This window comes from Dama dama, chromosome 33, assembly GCF_033118175.1.
Source record: "Dama dama isolate Ldn47 chromosome 33, ASM3311817v1, whole genome shotgun sequence".
In the NCBI taxonomy this organism is placed as follows: domain Eukaryota; kingdom Metazoa; phylum Chordata; class Mammalia; order Artiodactyla; family Cervidae; genus Dama; species Dama dama.
In genome coordinates, this window is record NC_083713.1 from 42,062,505 (window position 1) to 42,087,873 (window position 25,369).

At 39.9% G+C, this 25,369-nt stretch overlaps 1 protein-coding gene across 4 annotated transcripts in view; it reads right to left on the reverse strand.

The window, feature by feature from the left end:
• GPD2 (glycerol-3-phosphate dehydrogenase 2) overlaps window positions 1-25,369 on the reverse strand; it is a 144,262-nt gene that overhangs the window by 92,967 nt on the left and 25,926 nt on the right. For 3 of the 4 annotated variants that reach the window (XM_061135799.1, XM_061135796.1, XM_061135797.1), the window contains one exon: window positions 18,032-18,141. In XM_061135799.1, the coding sequence (XP_060991782.1) occupies window positions 18,032-18,133 (102 nt within the window). In that variant the 5' untranslated portion in view covers window positions 18,134-18,141. Of the gene's footprint in view, window positions 1-3,435; window positions 3,459-18,031; window positions 18,142-25,369 lie in introns of those variants that run through there. The other variant, XM_061135798.1, reaches the window with a different exon arrangement.

Consider the following 25,369-nt stretch of genomic DNA (forward strand, 5'->3'; position numbering starts at 1 on the left):
CACTCTAACCTGTCTCATCTTAACAAACAGTAAAAAACGTCTCTTATATATGGTTCTATCACTTAGCCTAAAAATTCCTGAAATATCTGTATACCCTTGCTTTTTTTTACCACCTCACCTTCTATTCAGGCTTCCCAAGTGGGATTAGTGATAAAGAACCCTCCTGTCAATGTAGGAGACCTAAAAGGCACGGGTTTGATCCCTGGGTCTGGAAGATCCCCTGGAGAAGGGCATGGCAACCCACTCTAATATTTTTGCCGGGAGAATCCTGTAGTCAGACAAGCCTGGTGGGCTACAGCCCATAGAAGCAGCTTAGCACAGCACATCCTATTCACTCCCCATCTCAGTTTAACATGGATTTTCAGGTGAATACCAGCACCACTGTCATGACCTCCACCACCAACATTGACCAATATCTGTTATGCTGCAAAATCCATATGCACTTGTCATCCCGCACTTCAGCTGTCATCTCAGCACATTCACTCACTTCATCAGCTGGAAGACGACTACCTGAGACGAACCGTCTTCTTACACCCTCTCTTTCTCTCTCTCCCTCCTGCTCTTGAACCCACTCTCTCCTACTTTCCTTTGAATGTCTGTCTTCTGTGCAACTGTAATCACTGAGGTTCCTTTCGGGTCTGCCTATTCACTCTTCTCAGTTCACTGATAACTCTAGGGAATCTCATTTTTCTCCGTATCATCAGATATGTTGTATACCACACTGACTCTCAACTGTGTTCCTCTATTCCAGAACCTGGATACCAAACTACGTAGATGAAACCTCCATTTCACTGTCTCACATATATCTCAAAATTCTACTGATACAGTTTATTTCCCCAAACCTTTTTCCCTATCAGTTTTCCTCATCTTGGTAAAGGCATCATTATACAACCAGTTGCTTGTGCCACTTTCTTAAGTCTCATATCTGATCAATCATTGAGTTCTATAAATTCCAACTCCTAAAGAATTCTCACATCTAGTGACATCATCTTCACTGCCCTCTTTCAATCCAGGTACCTTCCCATTACTCTGTACTAAAATGATATTCTCCTAACAGGTCTTCACACAGTTAACATTCTTCTCTCCAAATCATTCTCCATACTGCAGCTGGGGTAATCATTTAAAAACCCAAATCATGTCATTTCCATCATTTCCATGTGTAAAACCCTTCTAGAGCTTTCAACTCATTATGAGATTGAAGGTAAAGTATCTTCACGCTAGTTTCTAAGATCATTCATAGTTTTTCAGAGTAACTTAAAACAAAGAAATGCACAGTACTAAGGGTTGGTGGTGATACAACACAACTGGAACTCTCTTATATTGCTGATGGAAATACAAAATAATCTAGACATTTTGGAGACAATTTGAGAGTTTCTAGGGACTTTCCAGGTGGCACTAGTGGTAAAGAACCTGCCTGCCAATGTAGGAGACACAGGCGACGCAGGTTCAATCCTTGGGTTGGGAAGATCCGCTGGAGTAGGAAATGGCAACCTGCTCCAGTATTCTTTCCTGGAAAATTCCATGGACAGAGGAGCCTAGCAGGCTACAGCCCATGGGGTCACAAAGAGTCAGATGAAACTGAACACACACAATAAAGGTAAACATACACTTACCATACATCCCCCCTGCCAAGGTGATTTACTCAAGAGAAATCAAAATCTGTGTTGACACAAAAACCTATAGGCAAATATTTACAGTGGTTTTATTTAAAATTTCCAAAAATTAGTAAAAACATTCTTCAACTGGTGAATGACTAAACAAACTCTAGTGCATCTATGTGCTGGAACTGGCAATAAAAAGAACACTTCTAATAGTAGCGACATGAATGGATCTTGAAAGCATTATGCTAAGTCACAGGCTGCCAAATTATGGTTTTCCACCCAAATGTGGCTGCTACTTATTTTAATAAAGTTTTATTGGAACATGGGCACCCACAATCTTTCATGTGCAGTGCACGACTGCGATAGCAGAATGGAATTTTTTGCAATAGAGATGGTAAGGCCTGCAAACCTAAAAGATGGACTACCTGGCCCTTTACAGAAAAGGTTGCCAATCCCTGTGCCAAGTGAAAGAAGTGAGACGCAGAGTTCTATATAGGGCACGATCCATTTACATGACATTCTGTAAAAGCAAAAGTATGGGGTCAGAAAACAGACCTATGATTGTCAGGGTTTGGAAATGGTATGGGGGGGAATTGACAACAGAGAGTATGCTTTTGAGGATGACAGAAATGTTCTATATCTTCACAGTAGTGGTAGTTATATGACCATATGCTCTTGTCAAAATTCACAGAACTGTGTATTATAAAGGGTGAATTTTACTGCATGTAAATTATGCCCTAAATGATACCTCAATAAACTTGACTTAAAAAATAAGTAACCATGTACACAGCAATTACGTGCCAGGCATTATTATAAAGGTTTTACTTCTTACTCATTTAATCCTCTCAATAACTCTTTGAGTTAGGTACTACTAGGATCTCCATTGTACAGAAAGAGGAACCGAGACACAGAAGTTAAGTCCCTGGCCTGAGATTATACAGCTAGTTCATGGTAGAGCTAGGAACTGAACTTACACAGCCTGGCGACAGAGACTAAGTTTTTACACTGCTGCAACACAGTGTGTGTGTGTGTGTGTGTGTGTGTGAGTGTGTGTGCACGTGTGTTAGTCACTCAGGCATGGTCGACTCTCTGCGACCCTATGGACTGTAGCCACCGGACTCCTCTGTCCATGGAATTCTACGGGCAAGAATACTGGTGACTCTACATATAATTTGAGAAAAAAAAATAAAGAAACAGGCTAAATAGTTTTAATAGGATGAGATATTACCAGTTGCCAAAAACAGAAAGCTTGGGGGCTTTTTTTTTCAGTATGGTTCTGTTGTGGAGGTTCTGCTGCATAGTCCTTCCAAAAATACTTTTTTTTTTAATATACAGCACTATTGAGGGTAATTTATTTAATTTCTGACACTACATTTAAAATAACATTTTATTTTTGTTTATTTTTTTTTCATAAAAGCTGGAAAGTGTTGCAACTGAGAAGCTAAGCACCAAGTTTATTTTAGAGGCAGTAAACACAGCCTAAGGCCCTCCTTATAATTATGACAAGAGAAAGACTCATTTGGGCTTCATATGGCTTTGAGTCACAAAAACACATCTGCACTCTACCTTCCCTAGAAATATGTTGATTGAGGAGAAATAAGAGAAAATCAGCAGGAATAAAACAGTAGCAGTAAGTAGCAGCACGTTTTAAGAAATGAGGCCTCTGGACTCCAAATTTTCCCAGACCTGCTAATAAACTGCCTGTTTAATCAAGACAGCTTGATTAAACAGAAATCTGGGAGACAGACTCCATTAGAAGACTGATCCTGAGATTCTGGGAGAAGCCTTGGAAAAGCAACATGCCCTAAGTCACCGGAGAAGACACCTTACTCACCAGCATACTCCCTCATGAAATCAGTGTGTAGTGGAGGCCCGCAAGGAGTCTAGAGATTAGTGGACGAAACAAAGAGAAAATTATACTACTACTTAGTAAATTAAAGAGAAAGAAAATGCTGTAAGAGCCATAGGAGGTATCCCTGACCCAGACCTGAGAAGGCTTAATCGCTAAATCAGGTCAAGAAAGATTCACAGGCACTAGCTGGATGACAATACCAGACATGGAAGTAGACACAGCATGTGCTAAGACCATAAGCCACTGCAGTGAATTGGTCAGCACCCTACTTTCTTGAAAGCATGAGTTACAATCCAATTTAAAAATTGTTCTCCATATCTATGAGCCTGTTTGTTTTGCTACATTTGTTCATGTTTTTTAGATGTCACATATAATTGAAAATATACAATATTTGTCCTTATCTAATTTCCCTTAGGACAATACCCTCCAAGCCTTTAGGGCTTCCCTGGTGGCGCAGACAGTAAAGAATACACCTGCATTGTGGGAGACCAGGGTTCAACACCTGGGGCGGAAGAGCCCCTGGAGTAGGGAAGGGACACCCACTCCAGTACTCTAGCCTGGAGAATTCCATGGACAGAGGAGCCTGGTGGGCTACAGTTCATGGAGTCACAAAGAGTCGGACACGACTGAGTGACTTCCACTTTCTTTCTCCAGGTCTACCCGTGTTGTCACAAATGGGAAGATTTCATTCTTTTTTTTATGGCTAATATTTCACTCTGTATGTGTGTGTGTGTGTGTGTGTGTGTGTGTGTGTGTGTGTGTATGTATATATATACACCAGATCTTCTTTATTCATCTTTCAGTAGACACAGGTTGCTTCCACATCTCGGCTATGTTAAATAATGCATCAGTGAACACTGGAGTGCATATATCATTTTGAATTAGTGTTTTTGTTTCCTTCAGATAAATACCCAGGTCACCATAGTTCGGGTGGGGGGATAGTAGAAATAGGTGAAGAGGATTAGGAGGTAAAAACTACCAGTTATAAAATAAATAAGTCACAGATATGTAATGTAAAACACAGGGAATATGGGCATACTATATACGACATACAATACTGTAGCAATTTTAGCACATAATCTGTACGTTGGCATATATCTGTTATTTGGCACATAATCTATAACAAATCACTATGTTGTATACCTGAATCTAGTATAATATTGTGTCAACTATACTTCAATTTAAAAATGATATAAATTAAAAATTTGTTATATTTCACATAAACATTAAGATTTCTATCTGAGATCAATCTGCTGAAACTGAACAGTGGCTGCTGCCCTTAGGCAGGACTCATGCACCCTTGTTAGCCCAGGATTCCCACTCACTGGCTTGACACTTTCATCCTACCAGTTTGATCCCTTTAGACATACAGGCTTGCCAAGCCTGGCCTAAAGACAGGACAAGCCCAGCACCACTTCAGGATCTATTACCTAATTCAGCCCCTGATGTCTGAAGAAATGAGAGCCCAAGACACAAATCAAACTATCTTGTGCCTAGCCTAAGTCCAAGTGCAGCTCCCAAACAGAAAAAAAATTCTTATCTTGGTACAATTAGGAGAATATCCAGTATTTAATATTACTTTGATGTTGTTATCTCTGATTATATTTAATTATAACGGGCTGTGGGGAAATAGGTAGGTTTTTAAAAAAAAAAAAAAAAAACTCGTAAGCAAAGATTCCTCTCCATTTTAAAAAGATAAAATTCCTCCAGCATTCTGATAGCAAACATACAGCTTTTGTCAAGAGATGGGAACATAAAACACTTATATAGAATTGAAAGCCAAGTTCACAATCTTTGAGAGTTTACATCTCAGAGAACAGAATGGTATTCAGAATGAGATCAGTTTTACTATGTCTGTACACAATTAGACTTGCAAATTAAAAAAAATATATATCCTAGACATTTGCAACTTCGGGTGAGACAGAAAACAAGATCTAATAATTAGTGTCTATTTCTGAAAGAAGTGCATATTTAAAGACCACAGGCAATTAACAGCCAGGTTGTCCTGTAACCATGTAGAGTAATAATTGGAGAATAAAGTAGGGTTTCATGCAAATCACTTCTTACGGCAACTATCACTCTCACTCTCTTATTTTGTGGTTCAGTTCTATATTGATAATGGAACTGTTAGATTTTAGGGGAATTGCTTCATGTTTTGTTGTCACTGAAAAATATTATATTTTTATATTCCTGGAAAGGAAATGCAATAAGCATCTCCTTAGAGTAAATCTCAAGATGTCTTAATGACCTTTCACCTCCTGAATCACTTTGTGATTCTAAACAATGATGTTGCTCACATTTCTCAATGTAAACAAACTGGGTGAGGGATTCATGACTACTCTATAGGAAGAGTGGCTAATGGGTGGCCCCTCATCTCCACTGGGGACCATAAGAGAAAATAAGACAAGTCCATCTTTCGACGGGGGGGGGGCGGGTAGGCACTGAGAAAAGAGCTATGGCTCACCTTGAAGATGCTATCTCCACTTTAAGTGGCTGTGATTCCTTTGAGAAATCACAGAGAAGTTATTTTAATACCAATTACAACCCAGCCAAATCATTAAATTACAACACTTTTTTTATAGCTGAAAAGCAGGGAAAATACCCTTTGGCTCTGTCTGAATCTACTTCAAATAAAATCACATCACTACATGATCTGAGGTCTGAGGGATATGTTTTACCAGTTAAGTACTTTAAAGACACAGAATATGTGTTCAGAGGTGTCCAAACTTGATATTGGGTTTCCCAGGTGGCGCTAGTGATAAAGCACCTGCCTGTCAATGCAGGAGACTTAAGAGACATGGGTTCAATCCTTGGGTGGGGAAGATCCCCTGGAGGAGGGCATGGCAACCCATTCCAGTATTCTTGCCTGAAGAATTTAATGGACAGAGAAGCCTGGCGGGCTATGGTCCACAGGGTTGCAGGGTCAGACACGACTGAAGTGACTTAGCACACGCGCATGCACGCTTGCACACACACGCAAACTTGATATTGCTCTTCAGTTGCAATAGCTACTGAGGATAAAAGGATCTGGAGAGGGAGCCTGAGAGCAGGGAGGGACGAAGAGCTGCTGTGAGCCCACATACTAGTAAGTCAGGTCCCCTGGGTCTCACCATGACACAGCAGGGCGCATCCTCTGACCAATGATGAAACTGAGTTTTGTTATTCCTTGGGCAAGTAACTGACAGAATCAGAATCCGATCTCAGGTTGGACTCCAAATCACCTGTCTTCATCTCTGCTTAGTTATCTTTCCCTACATGTGTGAGGTACTGAGGGCCCTAGATCACCAGTCTCACTGGCACTAGCAATGCAGGGAGCTGCTGATGGCAGCCGGAGGAAACAGAAGTCCGAGGGAAGCTGCTTTGCCCAGGGCCAGCCACACTGGGCAGTGACACCCAAGGATCCACCTAACAGCATTTTTCCTTAAACGTTTCCCTGACACATACATTTGGAAATGGACACAGAACCAAAATGGGCCTCACTGTCCCCCTACCCCTCTCAGGTGAATCAAATGCTGACCCAAGAAGCCAAAGGACGGCTTCTAAGCTTCACAATCCAGATGGCCCTTGGCTGCATTTTAATTATATGTTCAAAATACTTTGGGGTATAATTTATGATGCATGCTTTCTATTTCTCTGTGAATTATTTCATCAGATATATACATATTTATAACTTTTCTAGTTTAGACTCACAAGCATATAATTGGATCTCAGAACTCCTTTGTTAAAAAAAATCACACATTTTGAAATAAAGCAAGTAAAATTATTTTGCATAACATTGCCTAATATCTTAAAGCGTCTATGTTCTTAATTTGCAAACTCTACCAAAAGGAGGCCTACCTAGCATTAACACAATTTAACTATTAAGCTGGAAAATGGGAAGAGGGGAGCTAGTGGACTTTTCCCAAAGCATTTACAGAAAGTTTCCTCAGTCCCACAATATTCCTAAAAAGTTTCTTAAAGAGGCCTTAAAATGGATAAATAGTTGAAAGTGAAATGCAAAGTCAAATCAAAATGAATGTCAACGTCGCTCAGTGAGCAACAGCCTAGAAGCTCACCAGCTGTCAACGCTAATCATAGCTCAGTCGTTGACTCACTGTGTGACCTACCCCAGTACAGTTAACCTCTCGGATTTTGCATGCCAGCAACAAAATAGCATCACAAGCTCCTCGAAGGCCTGATGTGAGTTATAACTCAAAGATATCGCCATGGCCCCACTTTGGGAGCTAAGTGTTAAATAAAAACCAAAATTAAAAGGACGATGATAGGATGCACTTCAAAGAACATTTCCAGCTCTGTCTGCATAAATTCAGTGCTTTAATGAAACATGACTCTGAGAAACGGTTAACCATACAGAGTTAAGAATAGTTTCAACTGGCCTCCTGGAAAATATAGTGTACTGAGAATCCTCATCAAACTTTAGATATATCAGACACAGCCCCAACATATTTGCTTGTGTTTTTAAGAGAAAAAGAGTCCTTCCAGGAATCTTTTTGTCTAGAATTTAGAATCCAGAATGTACAGGATTCTAAACAAGAGAAGAAAACAAATGATACAGTCTTGGACATAAATGCTAAGGATAAAACTCTAACAAAAAGAAAAAAGAAAACCACACAGCTCATTGGTCAAACTAGATTAGAAATTAAAGTCAGGACACAGATTTAATGCCTGGATGCTTATCAAAACCTTTCTCTTCTTCCTGAGAATACTACTGGACTACCTTCCCACCTTCCTTACAGTTGGCCAGAAATGATCTAGTGAGTCAAAAAGCTATACAACATGGCAAAATCACTAAAATAAAGGGATACAGGTCCCTGAATAACTGCAGGAAACAATTGCCCACCTATCCACTCTGAAGTGTAATGTGAGCAAGAAAGAAATTTTCACTGTGATAAGCCACTGAGCTTTGGGAGATGCTTAATATACCAGTTAGCTTAACACACAGATATGAGATACGTTTAGCACTGCAACTCAATATTTACAATTCCCAAATTTTGTCTGTTCAGAATCATCTTCTGACAGGTTAGGACCCACCATTTATAGAAAAATAACCCATAGAGATGTTGCTGTTGTTTAGTTGCTAAGTGGTGTCTGATTCTTTGCGGCCCCATGCACCACAGCATGCCAGGCTTCCCTGTACTTCACCATCTCCTGGAGTTTGTTCAAACTCACGTCCTTTGAGTGCATAGAGATAAAGCTCTAAAAGGACAGATAATCAAATGAAAGCCCCAGCAAACCATGAAAAGTGAAAGTGAAAGGTAGTCCCTCAGTTGTGTCCAGTTCTTTGCAACCCCATGGACTGCAGCCCACCAGGCTCCTCTGTCCACAGAACTCTCCAGGCAAGAATACTGGAGTGGGTTGCCATTTCCTTCTCCAGGAGATCTTCCCAACCCAGGGATTGAACCCAGGTCTCCCACACTGCAGGCAGACACTTTACCAGCTGAGCTACCAGGGGAACCACTAGGGAAGCACCAGCAAACCAAGGTGCAGAGAGATTTCTACTTTCATGGTTGACGTAATGCTGATGCTGATGGCTCTCTAAGCAGGTAGGTGAACTCTGAAGCCTATTATTCAACCACTAGTCCTTTCTCCTCTTAAATATACAGTCTTCATACGGTGTCTAACACTACCCAACAGCCTTCTCTGTTCATAAAGAATTTCTCAGGCAAGAACACTGGAGCCAGTTGCCATTTCCTACTCCAGGGGATCTTCCCAACCCCAGGGATCCAACTTGCGTCCCTTGTGTCTCCTGCATTGGCAGGTGGATTCTTTACCACTGCGCCACCTGGGAAGCCCATCCAACACTACAGTTCCCACCTAAACATTAAAATCAACAAAAATGAAGGTTGTTTAAGGACAGTTGCTATTACAGCGCTCTGTAAGATTTAAAAAAAAAAAAAAGAAAGAAAGAAAGGCTGTTCATGAACCTATAAAAAATGCCTCTGGAGATGGAGGACTATTTACTCAGAACAAACAAGTCTGGTAGGCAGAATTGCCTCTGGTATGCATAAAGACAATGAGTCATGTGATAACTGCAGCTATATCAGTGCTCAGGAAGATTTCAACTGATTTCAAATCCACATACTCTTTAGCTTAGAAGACAGAAGTATGTTTACAACTGAGGTTAAATTCTTAAAGATACTAAGCACGTGCAAAAGATAGTTATATTCAACCAAAGATACTATTGAAAAGTGACGCTTAAGTAGAATCTTTGCAACTGACATTTTCTCAATTGACATCATGTCCTAGATGGTATGCTTATGATTTTAAGTATAATTTTTAAAAAATTAGAGTACTTTTAGTTTTATAGAAAAATTGAGGAACATTCCAGAGATTTCCTATATACCTCCTGCCCTCACATAGGTAGAGCCTCCCCCATGATCAACATCAATCACCGGAGTGGCACAATTTTTACCCAAGATAAACCTGCAGTGATACAGCATAATCACCCAAAGTTAGCAGTTTACTTAAGGGTTCACTTCTGGTGTTAAACATTCTATGGTTTTGGAGAATATGTTATGACATGTATCCATCATTGCTCTAAAAATCCTCTGTGATCAGCCTACTCACCTCCCTGCACACATCCACGGCAACCACTGATCTTTTTACTATCTCCACAGTTTCCCCTTTTCTGGAATGTCATATAGTTGGAGTCATACAGTATGCAGCCCTTTCAGATTGGCTTCTTTCACTGAGTAATATGCATTAAGGTCCCTCCATGTCTTTTCATGGCTTGATAGCTCATCTCTTTTTTAGTGCTGAATAATGTTTCACTGTCTGGATGGACCACAGTTCATTTATTCATTCACCTAATGTTGGCCATTTTAACTGTGTCTAAGTTTTGGCAATTAAGAATCTGTGCACAGGTTTTTCTGTGGACATAAGTTTTCAGCTTCTTTAGGTAAATATCAATGAGTGTGACTACTGGATCATATGGTGAGAATACGTTTACTTTTGTAAGAAACCACCCAACTGTGGTGTTACAAAGTGGCTGTGTCATTTTGCATTCCCACCAACAATAAATGAGAGTTCTTTCTGCTCCACATCCTTACTAGTATTTGGTGTGCTTATGACTTTGACTGTGCTTATAATTTTGATTTCTTCTTGACTGACATTCATCTTAACTTCAAGTTTCTCTAACCTCTACCAGTTTCTCTGGCCAGCAGTGAATATAAGCAGCATTATGCCAACCAAAAACTCAGCTATTTAAAGAAACCTGGTGTTGTATCTTTCTTATTATTCCTAACAAGGCTAGGTCTGTCTATTTCAAAACTTTTATACCCTATATGGGAGAAAAGAAAGAAGTATAATGGATACTAAAGACCTGCTAACATGTTAGGTCCTGTGAAGACTGGCTTGTATATTTTTGAGAGACATTATCCTTACCTTTTAAAGAAACTAGAGTTTTGGAAACTTTCATAACCTGTGCATAATAACACGCTCATCAAAACCCAACCATACTTGTATAAAGACACATTCAGGGAATTAAGTATCATTTCATTTGGGGAATCTATTAAGATAAACCCCAAAGTAGATCTTACTTCGACTGGATATAATCTTTCCATTCTCTACTGTTGCCCCAATCTTATCTTTTGAATTCTGAATCACTGGTATTAAGAGTCAAAAGATTGGTCTATAGAATCTCTTACAAGCAATGTATTGAGAGGGAGAGACTAAGATTAAAATAGTGTTCTCAAAATTCATATGGATTTTAACTATTGATACATTAACTATTGATACATTGCTCTGCCTATCATTAGCATAAGCATTTTTCCTTACAAAGGTGGTACAGGTTTACCTATAATTCAACTCACCTAACACTATCTGCTCACTAACATCACCACTATCATTTTTATCGTGTTCCCTTAATTACCACACATAACAAAGCAAACTATAGCCTTTAGCAATTCACTTAAAGTATTTAAAGAAATTGCTATTTCTTACAAAGTGAGAGGTTATTTTGCAAAGCATGAAGCTCCTGTCATTAACCAATACTACTACATCATTGGGCTCCCCAGGTGGTGCTAGTGGTAAAGAACCCACCTGCCAATGCAGGAGACAAGAGACTCAGGTTCGATCCCTGGGTCGGGAAGATGCCTTGGAGGAGGGCATGACATCCCACTCTGGTATTCTTGCCTGGAGAATCCCATGGACAGAGAAGCCTGGCGGGCTACAGTCCACGGGGTCGCAAAGAGTCAGACACGACTGAAGTGACTTAGCATACACGCACACACTACATCATTAGCTTTGGGAAAACATAAGTCCAGTTTCATTCCCTTCTAGCTAAATTCTGATTTATCCCCAAAAAAACCTGATTCTCCCCTTACCAAAAAAACAGAGCTTTAAAATTTTTTCACCATAGAATAACAAATAGTGTTGTATTTTATATTCATTAATTTATCAAAAATATTACCTTTGTGTAACTTTTTAGGAACATATCACCATATAAATCAAGTCTGCTGTAACTGACATAAGCTTACATACATACATACAAAAAAAAAAAACAACAACAAAAAACGATGGGAACGTCACGGAATTTATTACTTATAATAGGAAGAGAGTTTAAGCCAATAATTGGGGTTGTCTACCTTGATATTGGCTCATAGTCAGATTAGGAATCAGGGAAGAGAGAAAACAGAAGGGTGTTTGTGTGACTGTTTTCACCCATTCTACAAGCTCAGATGAAGGTCATGCCACTTGCTACTAAACCTCAAAGTCTTAACATGGTGTCCCTGAACCCAAGGGTCTCCAGTGATGAGAGCAACTTCCCTGCTAACTACAACCACACTTTATAATCAAATCACCTGGGAACAGCTAAAACTTTTGGCAAGTTTACTATATTTCAGGAACTCTCCCTTGCTTTAATGGTCTTCAACAGTCCTATGAGGAAAGTACCGCTGTTTTCTCCCATCCTGTAGATGGTGGGAGTGGGGGTGGGGGGGTGGTTGGCCCAGAGAATTTAAGAAAATTGCCCATCGTCACTCAGTTCTTCAGGAGCAGAGCTGGCAGTCAGACTCAGACAGCCTGCAAAAACGTTCCCAGGACTGTGTTCCTGTCCTTTCTGTTGCTGATGAATCTCTTGCTGATGATCAATGAGAATTTCTCATTTCCTGGATTCTAATATCACTCCTCACACTGAAAAGAGACTCCCTGCCTATGCGTGGTGCAGAAAAAAAGTTCACATCCGGGCTCTGAGAAAGCCGTCTGTGGTTCTCAGGCTTCACCTCAGACCTAGCTCAGGAAGCCCTCACACCTCCAAAAAGGGTCATGGAAGGAACACCCGAGCGCGGCGAACGCGAGAGGGCCGCCCTCAGACCGAAATAGACCTTTGTTACATCAGCCACACCGCTGGGGTGAAAAAGAAGCCCACGCTGTCACACCAGTTTCCAGCTAGGCCCTAGAGGGTATAAAAGAAACGTGGAATTCAAATATTTTTTAATTTTCCAGAAAAAGACCCTCAGTCTCTACTGCAGAGACAAAAGTCCGAGGCAGCCCTCCGTGAAAACTCTGCATTCCTGCCCTAGCTTTGCCCCCATTCTTCCCATCGCCTGAGGAACCCGCCTGCAGCCCTGACTGTAAGGCTCCCCACACTGCTTCTTAAGCTACCTCTTAGTTACCACCTCTTAAGCTCATACGGTAAAGTCCATTCTCATTAAAGCTCATAAAGTCCATTCTCCCTCCAGCTTGGAATTAGAAAAGGAAGCTGTCCCATGAAGTGACACTCACCTTTCGCTAGACAGCAAGGAAACCCTAGAAGAGCAAACTCTCCCGAGAAGAAGACTGGATGGCTTTCAGGTCCCTTCCAAGTAAAGTTTGTTATTAAACAGACCCATACTAAACTCCCTCAGTCATGTCCAACTCTTTGCAACCCCATGGACTGTAGCCCACCAGGCTCCTGTGTCCATGGAATTCTCCAGGCAAGAATACTGGAGTGGGTTGCCATGACCTTCCCCCCAGGGACGGAACCTGGGTCTCCTGGATTGCAGGCAGATTCTTTACCTGCTGAGCCACCAGGGAAGCCCCTTATACTAAACAACGAATGATAAATACCTTGCTCTGGAAAATCTGCACATCAGTGCAGGGGTGTTTGCTTGCTACATACCAGTGGGATTTAAGACAGTGCTGGGGGTGTTTATATGCCAATACTCAGCCTCCTGTTCCTTGTATATGGCTAGTCTGGGGAGACAGAAACATCAAGAAGGTTTGTGGAAACTTGGTAACCTACATGTGGGTGAGGAAATGAGAGGGGAAATGGAATGAGTAAGCCTAAGACCACTCAACAAAACTCCTACAGACTTCCCTGGTGGTACAGCGGACAGGAATCTGCCTGCCAATGCAGGGGACATGGGTTCAATCTCTGGTCCGGGAAGATACCAGGTGCTGAGGAGCAACTGAGTCCACATGCCTCAGCCTCTGAAGCCCGTGCACCCTAGAGCCCGTGCTCTGAAACAAAAGGAGCCCCTGCTCACGGCAACTAGAGAAAAGCTCTCGTGCAGCAGCGATTACCCAGTGCAAACAAAAAATAAATAAATCACTGCTCTAACAGCCAATCTTTTTAAAAAAAGAAGAAAATCCTCCATGCACCCCTGGAAGCAGCCTGGAGTATGAATGCCATTTGTGGCCACAAACCTCCTTCCCTGCAGGTGTACACAGTCAAAAGAGGCCAACATTCCATTCATCTTCTCTTCCCCCATCAGCTCTCTCACTGGCATTGAAGATTTAGTGTGCCAGCTCCAAAATATAATAACAACAACAACCACAGTTCTTTCCCTAGGCCATGATCTCCACCTTTTCCAAATGTGACCTTATTTATCTCAAAAGAACAAAAAAATTCTCTTGAATTGAGTCAACAGTGGAGACTATTCACTACTGAAAAACATAAGTGTTAATAATATGCTTGCATGAAGAAAAGTCACACACAAAGTAGGGTGGAACAAAAAAATCCTTACTATCACCTATAACCTCCAACCTGCCCCCCAAAATGCCAGTCTTCACAAATATCTCTATTTCCTCACCTACAGCAGCTTTTATTCAAGCAACTGAGTAAAAGGGAAGTGAATCACATTTTAGTGAATTTTACTGTTTTCCATTTAATTAATCAAAAAAAGGTATATATAATAGTTCTCCTTCTATTCTTTTCCTTGCAAATAGAAGCTAACTTCAAAGAGTTTTGTGAGCTGACCTGGCACCAAAACACAAAAGCATCCATCACCAAAGGTGCTGAAACAATTGACCACCTTTTAGAATCAGCCCACTTGTATTTAGAATACAACCTCTGTCTGTATTTTAGGAAGGAAGTTTTGTACCAGGAATATCAAATGAGCCCCAGCTTGGGGCCAGTGGAAGCAGTGCTTCAAGTGCAGGACTGCCAGCAAAATGTGCCTGAACTTAAAAGTCAACCGACTGCTTTCTCAGCCATCAGTATCTTGGGCTTTCAACACTAACTCATCATTAAAGGAGGACGGTTTATTGGTTGGCATCATCTCATAAAAATGGGGGGGGGGGGGGGACATAAAAAACACAAGCCAATACTTTTTTTTTTTTTTAAGCCAATACTTTTTTTTTTTTTATTGGCTAACCTGCTAGAATCAAAGCATTATTCAATACAGGCTGGTTTCCTTCCATTTTATTTTTTCTTGATGTTTTATTTTTATTGCTTTATTAAACTAGATCTGAAATGGAATTTAGAGTCTCTGGAATCAAAGTTTCTAACTCTATATACCCTGAACAGGGTTGATAATTTTCAGTGTGTTTTAGGAACTCTTTGGTACAAAGGGCATGATTGTTACAAGGCAATGTTGTATCTTTGTTCCAAGTGTGTGCTTAACCAATATGTTCTTCTCCTCTTTCTTGGGACCTATATTTCCGTTTTGAACAATATGAATTTTATGTAGATTAATAGCCAAGGAGCTTGTTTCTAGGTCATTTATAATTTGTCATGTAATGAATTAGTTGATAATGTTTTAAAATTCCAATTCTTGATCTAATACTTATTTTTATTTATTTATTTATTTATTTTTATTTATTTTATTTTTTTTTAATTTTTATTATTATTTTTTTTTTTCCAGTGGGTTTTGTCATACATTGCTATGAATCAGCCATGGATTTACATGTATTCCCAATCCCGATCCCCCCTCCCACCTCCCTCCCCACCCGATTCCTCTGGGTCTTCCCAGCGCACCAGGCCGGAGCACTTGTCTCGTGCATCCCACCTGGGCTGGCGATCCGTTTCACCATAGTTAGCATACTAAGCCAATACTTTTAAGCATTGCTCTCTAGAAAAATAAGAGCATACCTAGTCATATTTAAGGCAACAGCTTCTATAAAATGTAGCCAAATAAGGGGCATCAAGGGACAGCTTTTTCTTGACTAATGAAGTCAGGAAATTTTCTTTCCTTAGAATGGCTCTGATTGGCAGATACTCTCTGAAAGAGGACAGCTAAGGCCTGTGGTCATTTTATGTCAATGGCTCAACTGAGCTGGTCTTCCCTCCACTCATAGCCCTTTCTCTTTTTCTGCCAATCCCTATGGCCACATCCAAACCTGCTACCAAAAACACGCTCATGGCAGTGGCTTTAAGGGACAAGAATCACCACAAAAGAACACATGCACTTGGGCGGGTGTCTCCTGCAAGTCATTGACAGAATCTGCCTATGATGATTCTTCTCAAAAGAACTTGTCAGATTAAAATTGTAGATGACTCAAAACTGCTGGTATCTGTTTCATCTGGCTATTTAGGGTGGTCAGGATGTCTAACTTAGGAAGGAGAAAATGACAAAATGTCTGGGAATCAACAGACCCTTGCTAGACTTGATTTTCCTGACTAAAATTAACCCCTAATTTGATAGACTGGAGGCAGTATCAACTGCTTATTCTATTGAGAAATAAAAGAGAAATCAAACAACAACAAAATATATTTCTGAAACAGTATTCCCTGGGTACAAAGTTAAGTTATAAATTCTGAAATAGAACATGCTTACTATGGTTAAGAGACATGAACCATGTACAAATTTAGCAACAACTCATCATATTAGATATCGGGACCTTTGGCACTGGCATTTTCCTGTATCGTTTCAGAGTGTACTGGTAAAGATGGCAGACGAAATCTAATCTGTTAAAGTCCATGTCCCAAACAGAACTGCACTTCTAAAATAGCCTCAGCAGAAACAACATCATCTTTCACACTTATTTTTAAGGAACCAAGGAAACATTTTAAAAGGAATAGTACATCAAGTGTGTTCAGGAGTGAGAATGAGCTTCAATAGAAAGTCAGTAATACCTGCCACATGTATACTTAGGGAAACCTTAATAGTAATATGCTCCCAGGGAACTCTGCGCAGTGTTACGTGCCAGCCTGGATGGGAGCGGGGTTCAAGGGAGAATGGATACATGTATATGGATGGCTGAGTCCCTTCCCTGTTCACCTCAAACTATCATAACACTGTTAATCAGCTATGCCCCAATACAAAATAAAAAGTTCAAAGGGAAAAAAAAAAAGAGTAATGTGCTCACAGTTAAGAATGGAAAGAAACAGCACAAGCTATATCCGATACTGTCCATCTTTTGGAGGCAGCACTAAAACTTAGCTTTTTTTTTAAAAAAAATATACAAGCCAGCAAGTTGATTCTTCCTAATATGTGTTTTTTACATGGCAGTTCCCTTTCAGGACATGGGACTCCAAGCAACGTGGCTGGCTCTACCACCCTGGAGCACAAAGGAACAGAAGCAAGAACAAGACAACCCAGGCAGGGCTGAAAGGTTCTCACAAAAATGGAGGATGTGAGTAGTTCATAGCCCAACTGCAAACAGTGTCCCAAATTCCTTCACCTTCGTCTTTGAATCTGGAATGAACCAACCAGCTGGTATCACAAAAAGTCCTAATGACGTTGGGAAGAGGGGACAGGAGATTAATACTAATTACTGAGTTAGTATTTCAATCTCGAAAAGAACAAAACCAAAAGTTATTTCCTGGCATCAACTTGAACTATGGGAAGGCATAGCTGCAGTGCAAAGGGGGAAAAAAATAAAAGAAACCAACACTCTGAATTATTTGAAAACTTCATGCCAATTCCATTTTCATAGCTTTCTCCCACTAAAAATTTTACCCAATATAAGTAATAATGCTACATAAGTAACTAAACCTTTCAGAAATAAACCCAAAATTTTGATTTGGGTCTTTTGTGTAGGCTCTTTCTTTTCCCATTTCCTTTCTCAGCTGTCTGCCGGCTAATAAGAAACTCTTGGCAGGAACATAGAAGGTATCCAGACATTTGGATGAATCAGACAAAGAAAGTCTAAGTGAATAAACCATGGCACTCGGAAATGAAGCAGTCTTTTAAAACCGAAGAGCCAAAACAGAGGTTAAGTAATATAATGCTTTCTGATAAAGAAATTTACTTTTTAAAAAATGAGATACACATAGTTCTCAAAGATCATTAAGGCAATATTCTAAATTAGTGTCTTTCAGATCAAGCTGAGATAGTAATTTCTAAACAATACCATTAGCCTACACTCATTTCATATACAGTACTTTAACAGACTTAAGTTTCATATTATAATCAATACATGGATAATTACTTACTTGCTTCCTTTTGTAATGAGCAAAATGAGAGAGGCCTAGAACAGTGGCAAGAGCACCTCCTCCAACAAGAATAGTCCCTTTCACTGCCTTCTGAAATGCCATTTCTTAGCCTAAAAGGCAAAAAAAAAAAAAAAAAAAAAGGAAAGGAAACAAAAAAGTTGAGATTTTTATCACATAATAATCCAATCATAAAAAGAAACTGTTTAGATTATGAAATTATTTTAAACTAGAAGGAAAAACAAACCATAAGGAATTTATTAACATACCAATTTGTGTACCACAATTCAAAAACAGCACACAAAAAACCCTAGGAAACTGACAACATAAAAGTTACTGTCCAACAGGAATTACAAAGAGGAAAATTCAGAGACAACTGAGGATATTTAAATAGTATAAAGTCAAGAGAGCTTGTGAAAAGAAATGTCATTGTGTGTCTGACAAAATTGCAAGCTGTACTTGCAAATTTGTTCAACCACTAATCCCCTCCACAAAAAAGAACTAGTCGAAGTCTTCAGTCATTCAACATCACAATGACCCTCATGCCTGCTCCTCATTCTTTGGCAAGTGTTTAATTCCACCCTGGTGCAACTCTCTTCCTGAGTTTTCCCCTTCCAAATAAACTTCTCACTAAAACTGAAAGCCAACACACTTAATCACTGGAAGAGTCTGCACTTTACAGATTAAAAAGGAAAGGAAACCCATGCTTTGACCCTTCTACAAAATGACAGATCCAACAGTGCTCTAATTTCTTTCATTAAGGGAACTTTTAAAAGAATGAAAAAGGTTTCTTCTAGTCAGAGTTTCAAGGGGAAACCCTCTAGATCCAGCACTCCTTCATGCTCACTGTATATTTCTAAATAAAGTCTTGCACTGTGTTAGCTATCGACTTTCTTTCTGCTCATTTGGATTGATGGAACTGCTTGATTTTCTTTTTTGTTCGAGGTCTTATACAGTCTAACATTTTCCAGAAACCAAAAAAAACCATAAAAATGAAAATTCCACTGAAAAGCCTATTCCCTTTTATTGTGCTAAACAAACAAAAAAGATAACACTGTGTGATCAATTAAAAACAATTCTAACTTAGAGTTAATACTGGGCAATTTGACCCGCCTAAGTCTTCCACTTACAGCACCGGCTAGCACATCCAAATCTTACAGCGAAGCCACCACCCTACTGCCTGATGGGTGAAGTTCTGACCTATCTAGACTCACACCTTCTACTCCACAGATCTCATGACTCAAAGTATTTAAAGTGAGGCCAGTTTTAACCTAGGATAGTAAAAAGCGTACACTGTCTCAACGTAAATTATGATACAGCTAAAATGTTTGAGTTCATGTTGAATGAATAGAATACTAGCATAACTATCTTAAAGAATTTCAGTAGAGTTGCTAACGATGACTCTACAGTAAAATTCAATTTGGAATACTATAAATTATATATGGAAATAAAAATTGGCATTTCTTAAAATTTTATTTTTTCTCTAATCTTCATTTTTTTTCCTGACACACTCCTAAATTCTAAGACTCATCTTTATTTTTAAAATTCTCACCAGAAAAATATTTTACAAGCATATGTTCTCTGCAGCTGGAGGTCTTTTCTTTTCCACCCCTTCTCTGCATCAACTGTCCCCTCTCTCCCAAGTTATGCAAAAGAGTTGCTGTATACTGCCTGGGGCTTCCATTCAACATTCAGCCAGCCCTAAGCAAAACCTAATATCCACGATTTTCTGATAGTGAAAACCACAACTTGGCCAATTTGGAAAGCACCCGTTTGTCACAGCTCAGCATCACCATTTCTAGTATGGCTATAAATACTCAAATGGGTGCCAATCGATCGCACAATGAAACCCTAGCAGCCCAGAGATAGCATGCTATCCCCTAATTGGACTAATTGGACTTCCCTATCACTATGAATAAAGTTAGTGGAGGTGATGGAATTCTAGTTGACCTTTTTCAAATCCTGAAAGATGATGCTGTGAAAGTGCTACACTCAATATGCCAGCAAATTTGGAAAACTCAGTAATGGCCACAGGACTGGAAAAGATCAGTTTTCAATCCAATCCCAGAGAAAGGCAATGCCAAAGAATGCTCAAACTACCGCACAATTGCACTTATCTCACACGCTAGTAAAGTACTGCTCAAAATTCTCCAAGCCAGGCTTCAGCAATATGTGAACTGTGAACTTCCAGATGCTCAAGCCGGATTTAGAAAAGGCAGAGGAACCAGAGATCAAATTGCCAACATCCACTGGATCATCGAAAAAGCAAGAGAGTTTCAGAAAAACATCTACTTCTGCTTTATTGATTATGCCAAAGCCTCTGACTGTGTGGATCACAATAAACTGTGGAAAATTCTTCAAGAGATGGGCATACCAGACCACCTGACCTGCTTCTTGAAAAACCTGTATGTTGGTCAGGAAGCAACAGTTAGAACTGGACATGGAACAACAGACTGGTTCCAAATAGGAAAAGGAGTACGTCAAGGCTGTATATTTTCATCCTGCTTATTTAACTTATATGCAGAGTACATCATGAGAAACGCTGGGCTGGATGAAGCACAAGCTAGAATCAAGATTGCTGGGAGAATATGCAGCAAACCTCAGATATGCAGATATGAAACCACCCTGATGGCAGAAAGTGAAGAAGAACTAAAGACCCTCTTGATGAAAGTGTAAGAGGAGAGTGAAAAAGCTGGCTTAAAGCTCAACATTCAGAAAGCTAAGATCATGGCATCTGGTCCCATCACTTCATGGGAAATAGATGGGGAAACAGTGGAAACAGTGGCTGACTTTTATTTTTCGGGGCTCCAAAACCACTGCAGATGGTGACTGCAGCCATGAAATTAAAAGACGCTTACTCCTTGTAAGGAAAGTTATGACCAACCTAGATAGCATATTAAAAAGCAGAGACATGACTTTGTCAACAAAGGTCCGTCTAATCAAGGCTATGGTTTTTCCAGTGGTCATGTATGAATGTGAGAGTTGGACTATAAAGAAAGCTGAGCATCGAAGAATTGATGCTTTTGAACTGTGGTGTTGGAGAAGACTCTTGAGAGTCCCTTGGACAGCAAGGAAATCCAACTAGTCCATCCTAAAGGAGATCAGTCCTGGGTGTTCACTGGAAGGACTGATGCTGAAGCTGAAACTCCAATACTTGGGCCACCTGATGCGAAGAACTGACTCATTTGAAAAGACCCTGATGCTGGGAAAGATGGAGGGCAGGAGGAGAAAGGGACAACAGAGGATGAGATTGTTGGATGGCATCACTGACTCAATGGATATGAGTTTTGATGAACTCCGGGAGTTGGTGATGGACAGGGAGGCCTGGCATGATGTGGTTCGTGGGGTCGCAAAGACTGAACTGAACTGAACAATTAGAAACACAGAATAGAGAACTGGTTCTATTTACCTGAAAAATGCCAGTGCCCATCCCATACAGATAGCAGCCTGGCAGTCGCCTGGATAAGAGTTTGACAGGCGGTTGACTTTAGCTCAGTATCACTGCTTCTGTCTTCTTGATAATGTCATTGATGACCTCACAAAGGACACCACACATCAAAACAGCCAACTAAGGGACGTTATACAACACAGTCATCAAGGGTCTCAGCAGAAGTGGTCATTCAACCAGCTAAGTCTTTTAAGTTAGCTTTTCTATTTGTGTAGGTCCTCACATTCCCTGCTCACCTTATTCTATTGCTTCAATTTGATTTTCCTGAAACCAAAACTTGCTAAAGAGGATTATCTTCATGGATTTTCTCAATGAGCCACAAATACTACAGGAAAACTGCTTAACATGTTATTTTGCAGAATCAGTGATAATTGGCTATAATAAAAAGTTTTTTTACCCAATATTTTCATAAAATAACTATGCTGAAGTAATATTACTATTTCTATTGTGAACAAATGTATCCATAAGATAATCTAACTAGGAGATTTAATTTATAATGAATTAAGTCACTCTTAGAGATACTTCAAAAATGAAAACATAGAAACAGTCAATTTTACCTGGCTCTCCTAAGATGATGATAATCATCACTGTCATTGTCATCATTATTAATGTTATAATGACAATAGCTGCCATTTACCGACTTATTTGCTAGGTAATAGGTACCATGATTTTCATTCTTTATGTAAATCATCTCATATCACTCTCACAACATCCTACTTTAATAAAGAGGCACTTGCAGTTCAAAGGGAATAGGAGATTTGTACTAGGCTACTCACAGTAAGTGACAAAACCACAACTTAATCTTTGTTCTTAATCACGAGGTGGTTCTGCCCTGCCTTTGCTCTGAAAAGGTAACTGCTCCCCAAGACTCACACCATATTTTGCTATTATTCCTCCAAGAAGCATTCACCCAAGCATTCACCGAAAGTGTACAGAGCCTCAACATTAGAGTTTCTCTAAGGCAATGAAGAAGACACTGACAAAATACTACTAGTAACCTTCTGTCAGATAAGGTAAAACTGTTTTAATACTGAAAGAAAGCAATGCAACACGAGATTAAAAACCATAAGCTGTGAACTACTTGTACGCATTTACATTCCATTATTAAAAAAAGTTTTCACAATGATTACAAAGAGGAAAAGATTACTTTCTTCTACATAAAAGCTGTAACCAGGAAGCTAGCAAAGACTGGGAACAAAAATGTCAATAAATCACCTATTGCAACTAAAAGTGTGAGGAAACCAGAGGTAAAAAAGAAAACCAGAGGCAGAAAAATCATCCAAAAATAAAATTAGCTGGGTTATCAGAGCATGATGTCCAGGTTTAATAGCCTATGAATAAATCAAATATATGTTGACTCAGGACTGGCTCCTGTATTTGCACAGATCAATGCCAGCCCTCTAATTCTTGCAAGGAGAACACTAGGCTAACTAAACAAAACCCTAACTAAAGTTACTGAACTAAATATATCTGTGAGTTTATCAACTGCCCTCAAGGAACTTATAATCAATTGGAAAACTTAAATAACAAAATCTGTCTTGTTACTGTCCTATAACTAGTTGTGCTACACTGAGTGTTATTCATACTCTGTTAGACAAAAGACTCTGAATAGCCAAAGCAATCATGAGAAAGAAGAACAAAGCTGAAGGCATCTCAATTTCTGATTTCAAGCTATATTACAAATCTATTATAATTAAAACAATACGGTACTGGCATAAAAACAAATACATAGGTAAACAGAACAGAATACAGAGCCCAGAAATAAACACAGGCATACATGGTCAATTAATTCAGAAGAGAAGACACTTGAACAGGATCTTTAAGAAAAAAGGATTTGGAGGGGAGTGAGTATGAGCAGGTCTGGACTGAGAAAGATCTGGAGGAGAAAGAGGAACCTCACAGTAAAATTCAGGAGGCATGCAAGATGTTATCTGGTTTGGCTGGAAATGATGTTCACTTGGAAATGAGGTTTCAAAAAAAGCTCACATCAAGAGATAAGAAGACTCTGTACATGTGAATAAGGTATTCTTCTATGATATTCTGTTGATCATGAGCTGAGACTGCAGATGAGAGAAGCAAGCTGCTGCATCTCATGACTTATGAAGAATGTTCAAGTAGATTGTTGTGTTGAAGCATATGATGAAGACTGAGGGACCAAGAGGGAGGCAGTAATAGTTCCCACATGAGAAGATGAAAGTCTGGTTTAGGACAACATTGAAAAGTACAAATGCAGGCAATGATGCTTTGCAGAAATCTGACAAGGCTTGATTGTGGAAGGAAATAGGAAAAGACTGAATGGCATAAGGGGCTTTAGCCTGGGTAACTGGGGACTTTCCCCAACATTACAACACCTAACAGAGAGAAAGCTGCAAACAGATAGACAGGTGGGTCTCAAAGTCATACAAGTATTCAGAGCTAAAGCTATGGTGTGGGGAATCTTCTGCCTAGAACTGACAGACAGACATACCCACTACAAAATAAAATGTACTTACTGCCAGCAAAACAAAAACTGGACTTGCTACTTCTCAAAGTTTGCTGACCCATGCTTTGAGCTAACCCTGCACCTTATCTGGCACAGAATTCCTGGCTGTCCTTATAGGACTCCCATTATAGAGAGTTGAGTGACTTCAACAATGAACACAACTGCTCGGATATTATCTTAAATAGCCCCTGAGAGCTCACCACATCTGCCTCCTGCTGTTCAGAGGTAAGGTTACTCTGCCAGTGAAATCATGCATTTAAATAACTTGACCACACACTTGAGATTTAAAAACAAGAAATAACCATCAAATGAAAAAGGTTGAGGTTCCTCTCAGCAACTACTCACAGGAGAATTTATTGAAGAATTAAAGCATACTTCCTGGCCCCTAAATTCTCAAAATAGAGTCTTCAAACTCCTCTCTCTGTTTCCCAGTCTTAGCTTCTCTCTTAATTTAGCATAAATAAAAATCTCTCCAAAGAGAGTCTTCCTCCTCTATAGAGGAAGTCCTGGGTCCCTTCACTTCTACAAAAACTCCTATCTTCCTTCCTAACCTCCAGGCTCTACATTAATTTTAGAAAAGTTGAGGCATCTTAGGGTTTTCACTCTTAGGCTAGCACAGATGCAAGAATACTTCTCTCCATCCCTTTTAAAAAAGAGAGATCAGTGTGGGCGGTGGGGAGTGGGGAGGATAGCTCAAAGATCATTTTTTTCAGAAGAGTCATTTCAACCACCAGCCCTGTGGTCCCTGGAACACGTGTTCTCTCACAAGATATAAAGGTATTCCATGCCCTTCTGATCACTGAACAGAGAACCTCAGATAAACAAGGCATTTAAACCATAAAACAAAACTCCCAGCATGTAACCTGGATGTAGCATGTACTACTTCACTCAGCCCTTTACCTAAGCAGATGCAGGTCCAAAGGCAGCAAGAAGCTCCTGACACTTCAGTTGCGCAGCCACCACCCCACCTTGTAGCTATGCGTGGAAAGCCTCCCCCTCATCTGTCTGAGCCATGACACTCTGTCACACCCAGAGATGGCAAAAGTCAGAGAGCCAGGCCTCAAGGTCTACCTGCACACAAATTCAGTAACTTAAGGGAGAAAGGTGCATGCATCTTACTAAATAAGGCCTCATCAGAGGAACTCCTACACAGCAAGTCTAGAATCACACAAGTTGACAGCAAGTCCACAGCAAAATGGAAAAAGAGGGAGTGAGCACAAAAGCACCTTCCCACCTAAGCAGGTTTAACTCTAAAAGTCAAGATTTGGAGGGTTGCTTTGAACTAGGCATGTTTCAACAAAGCAGACCCTTTATTCTTACAATTGTTATGAGAGCAAATGTTGTGCATACTTTCCCATAAGAAAGAACAGCATGGTTTAGGTACACCAAGTACAAGCTGATAAAGAACTTA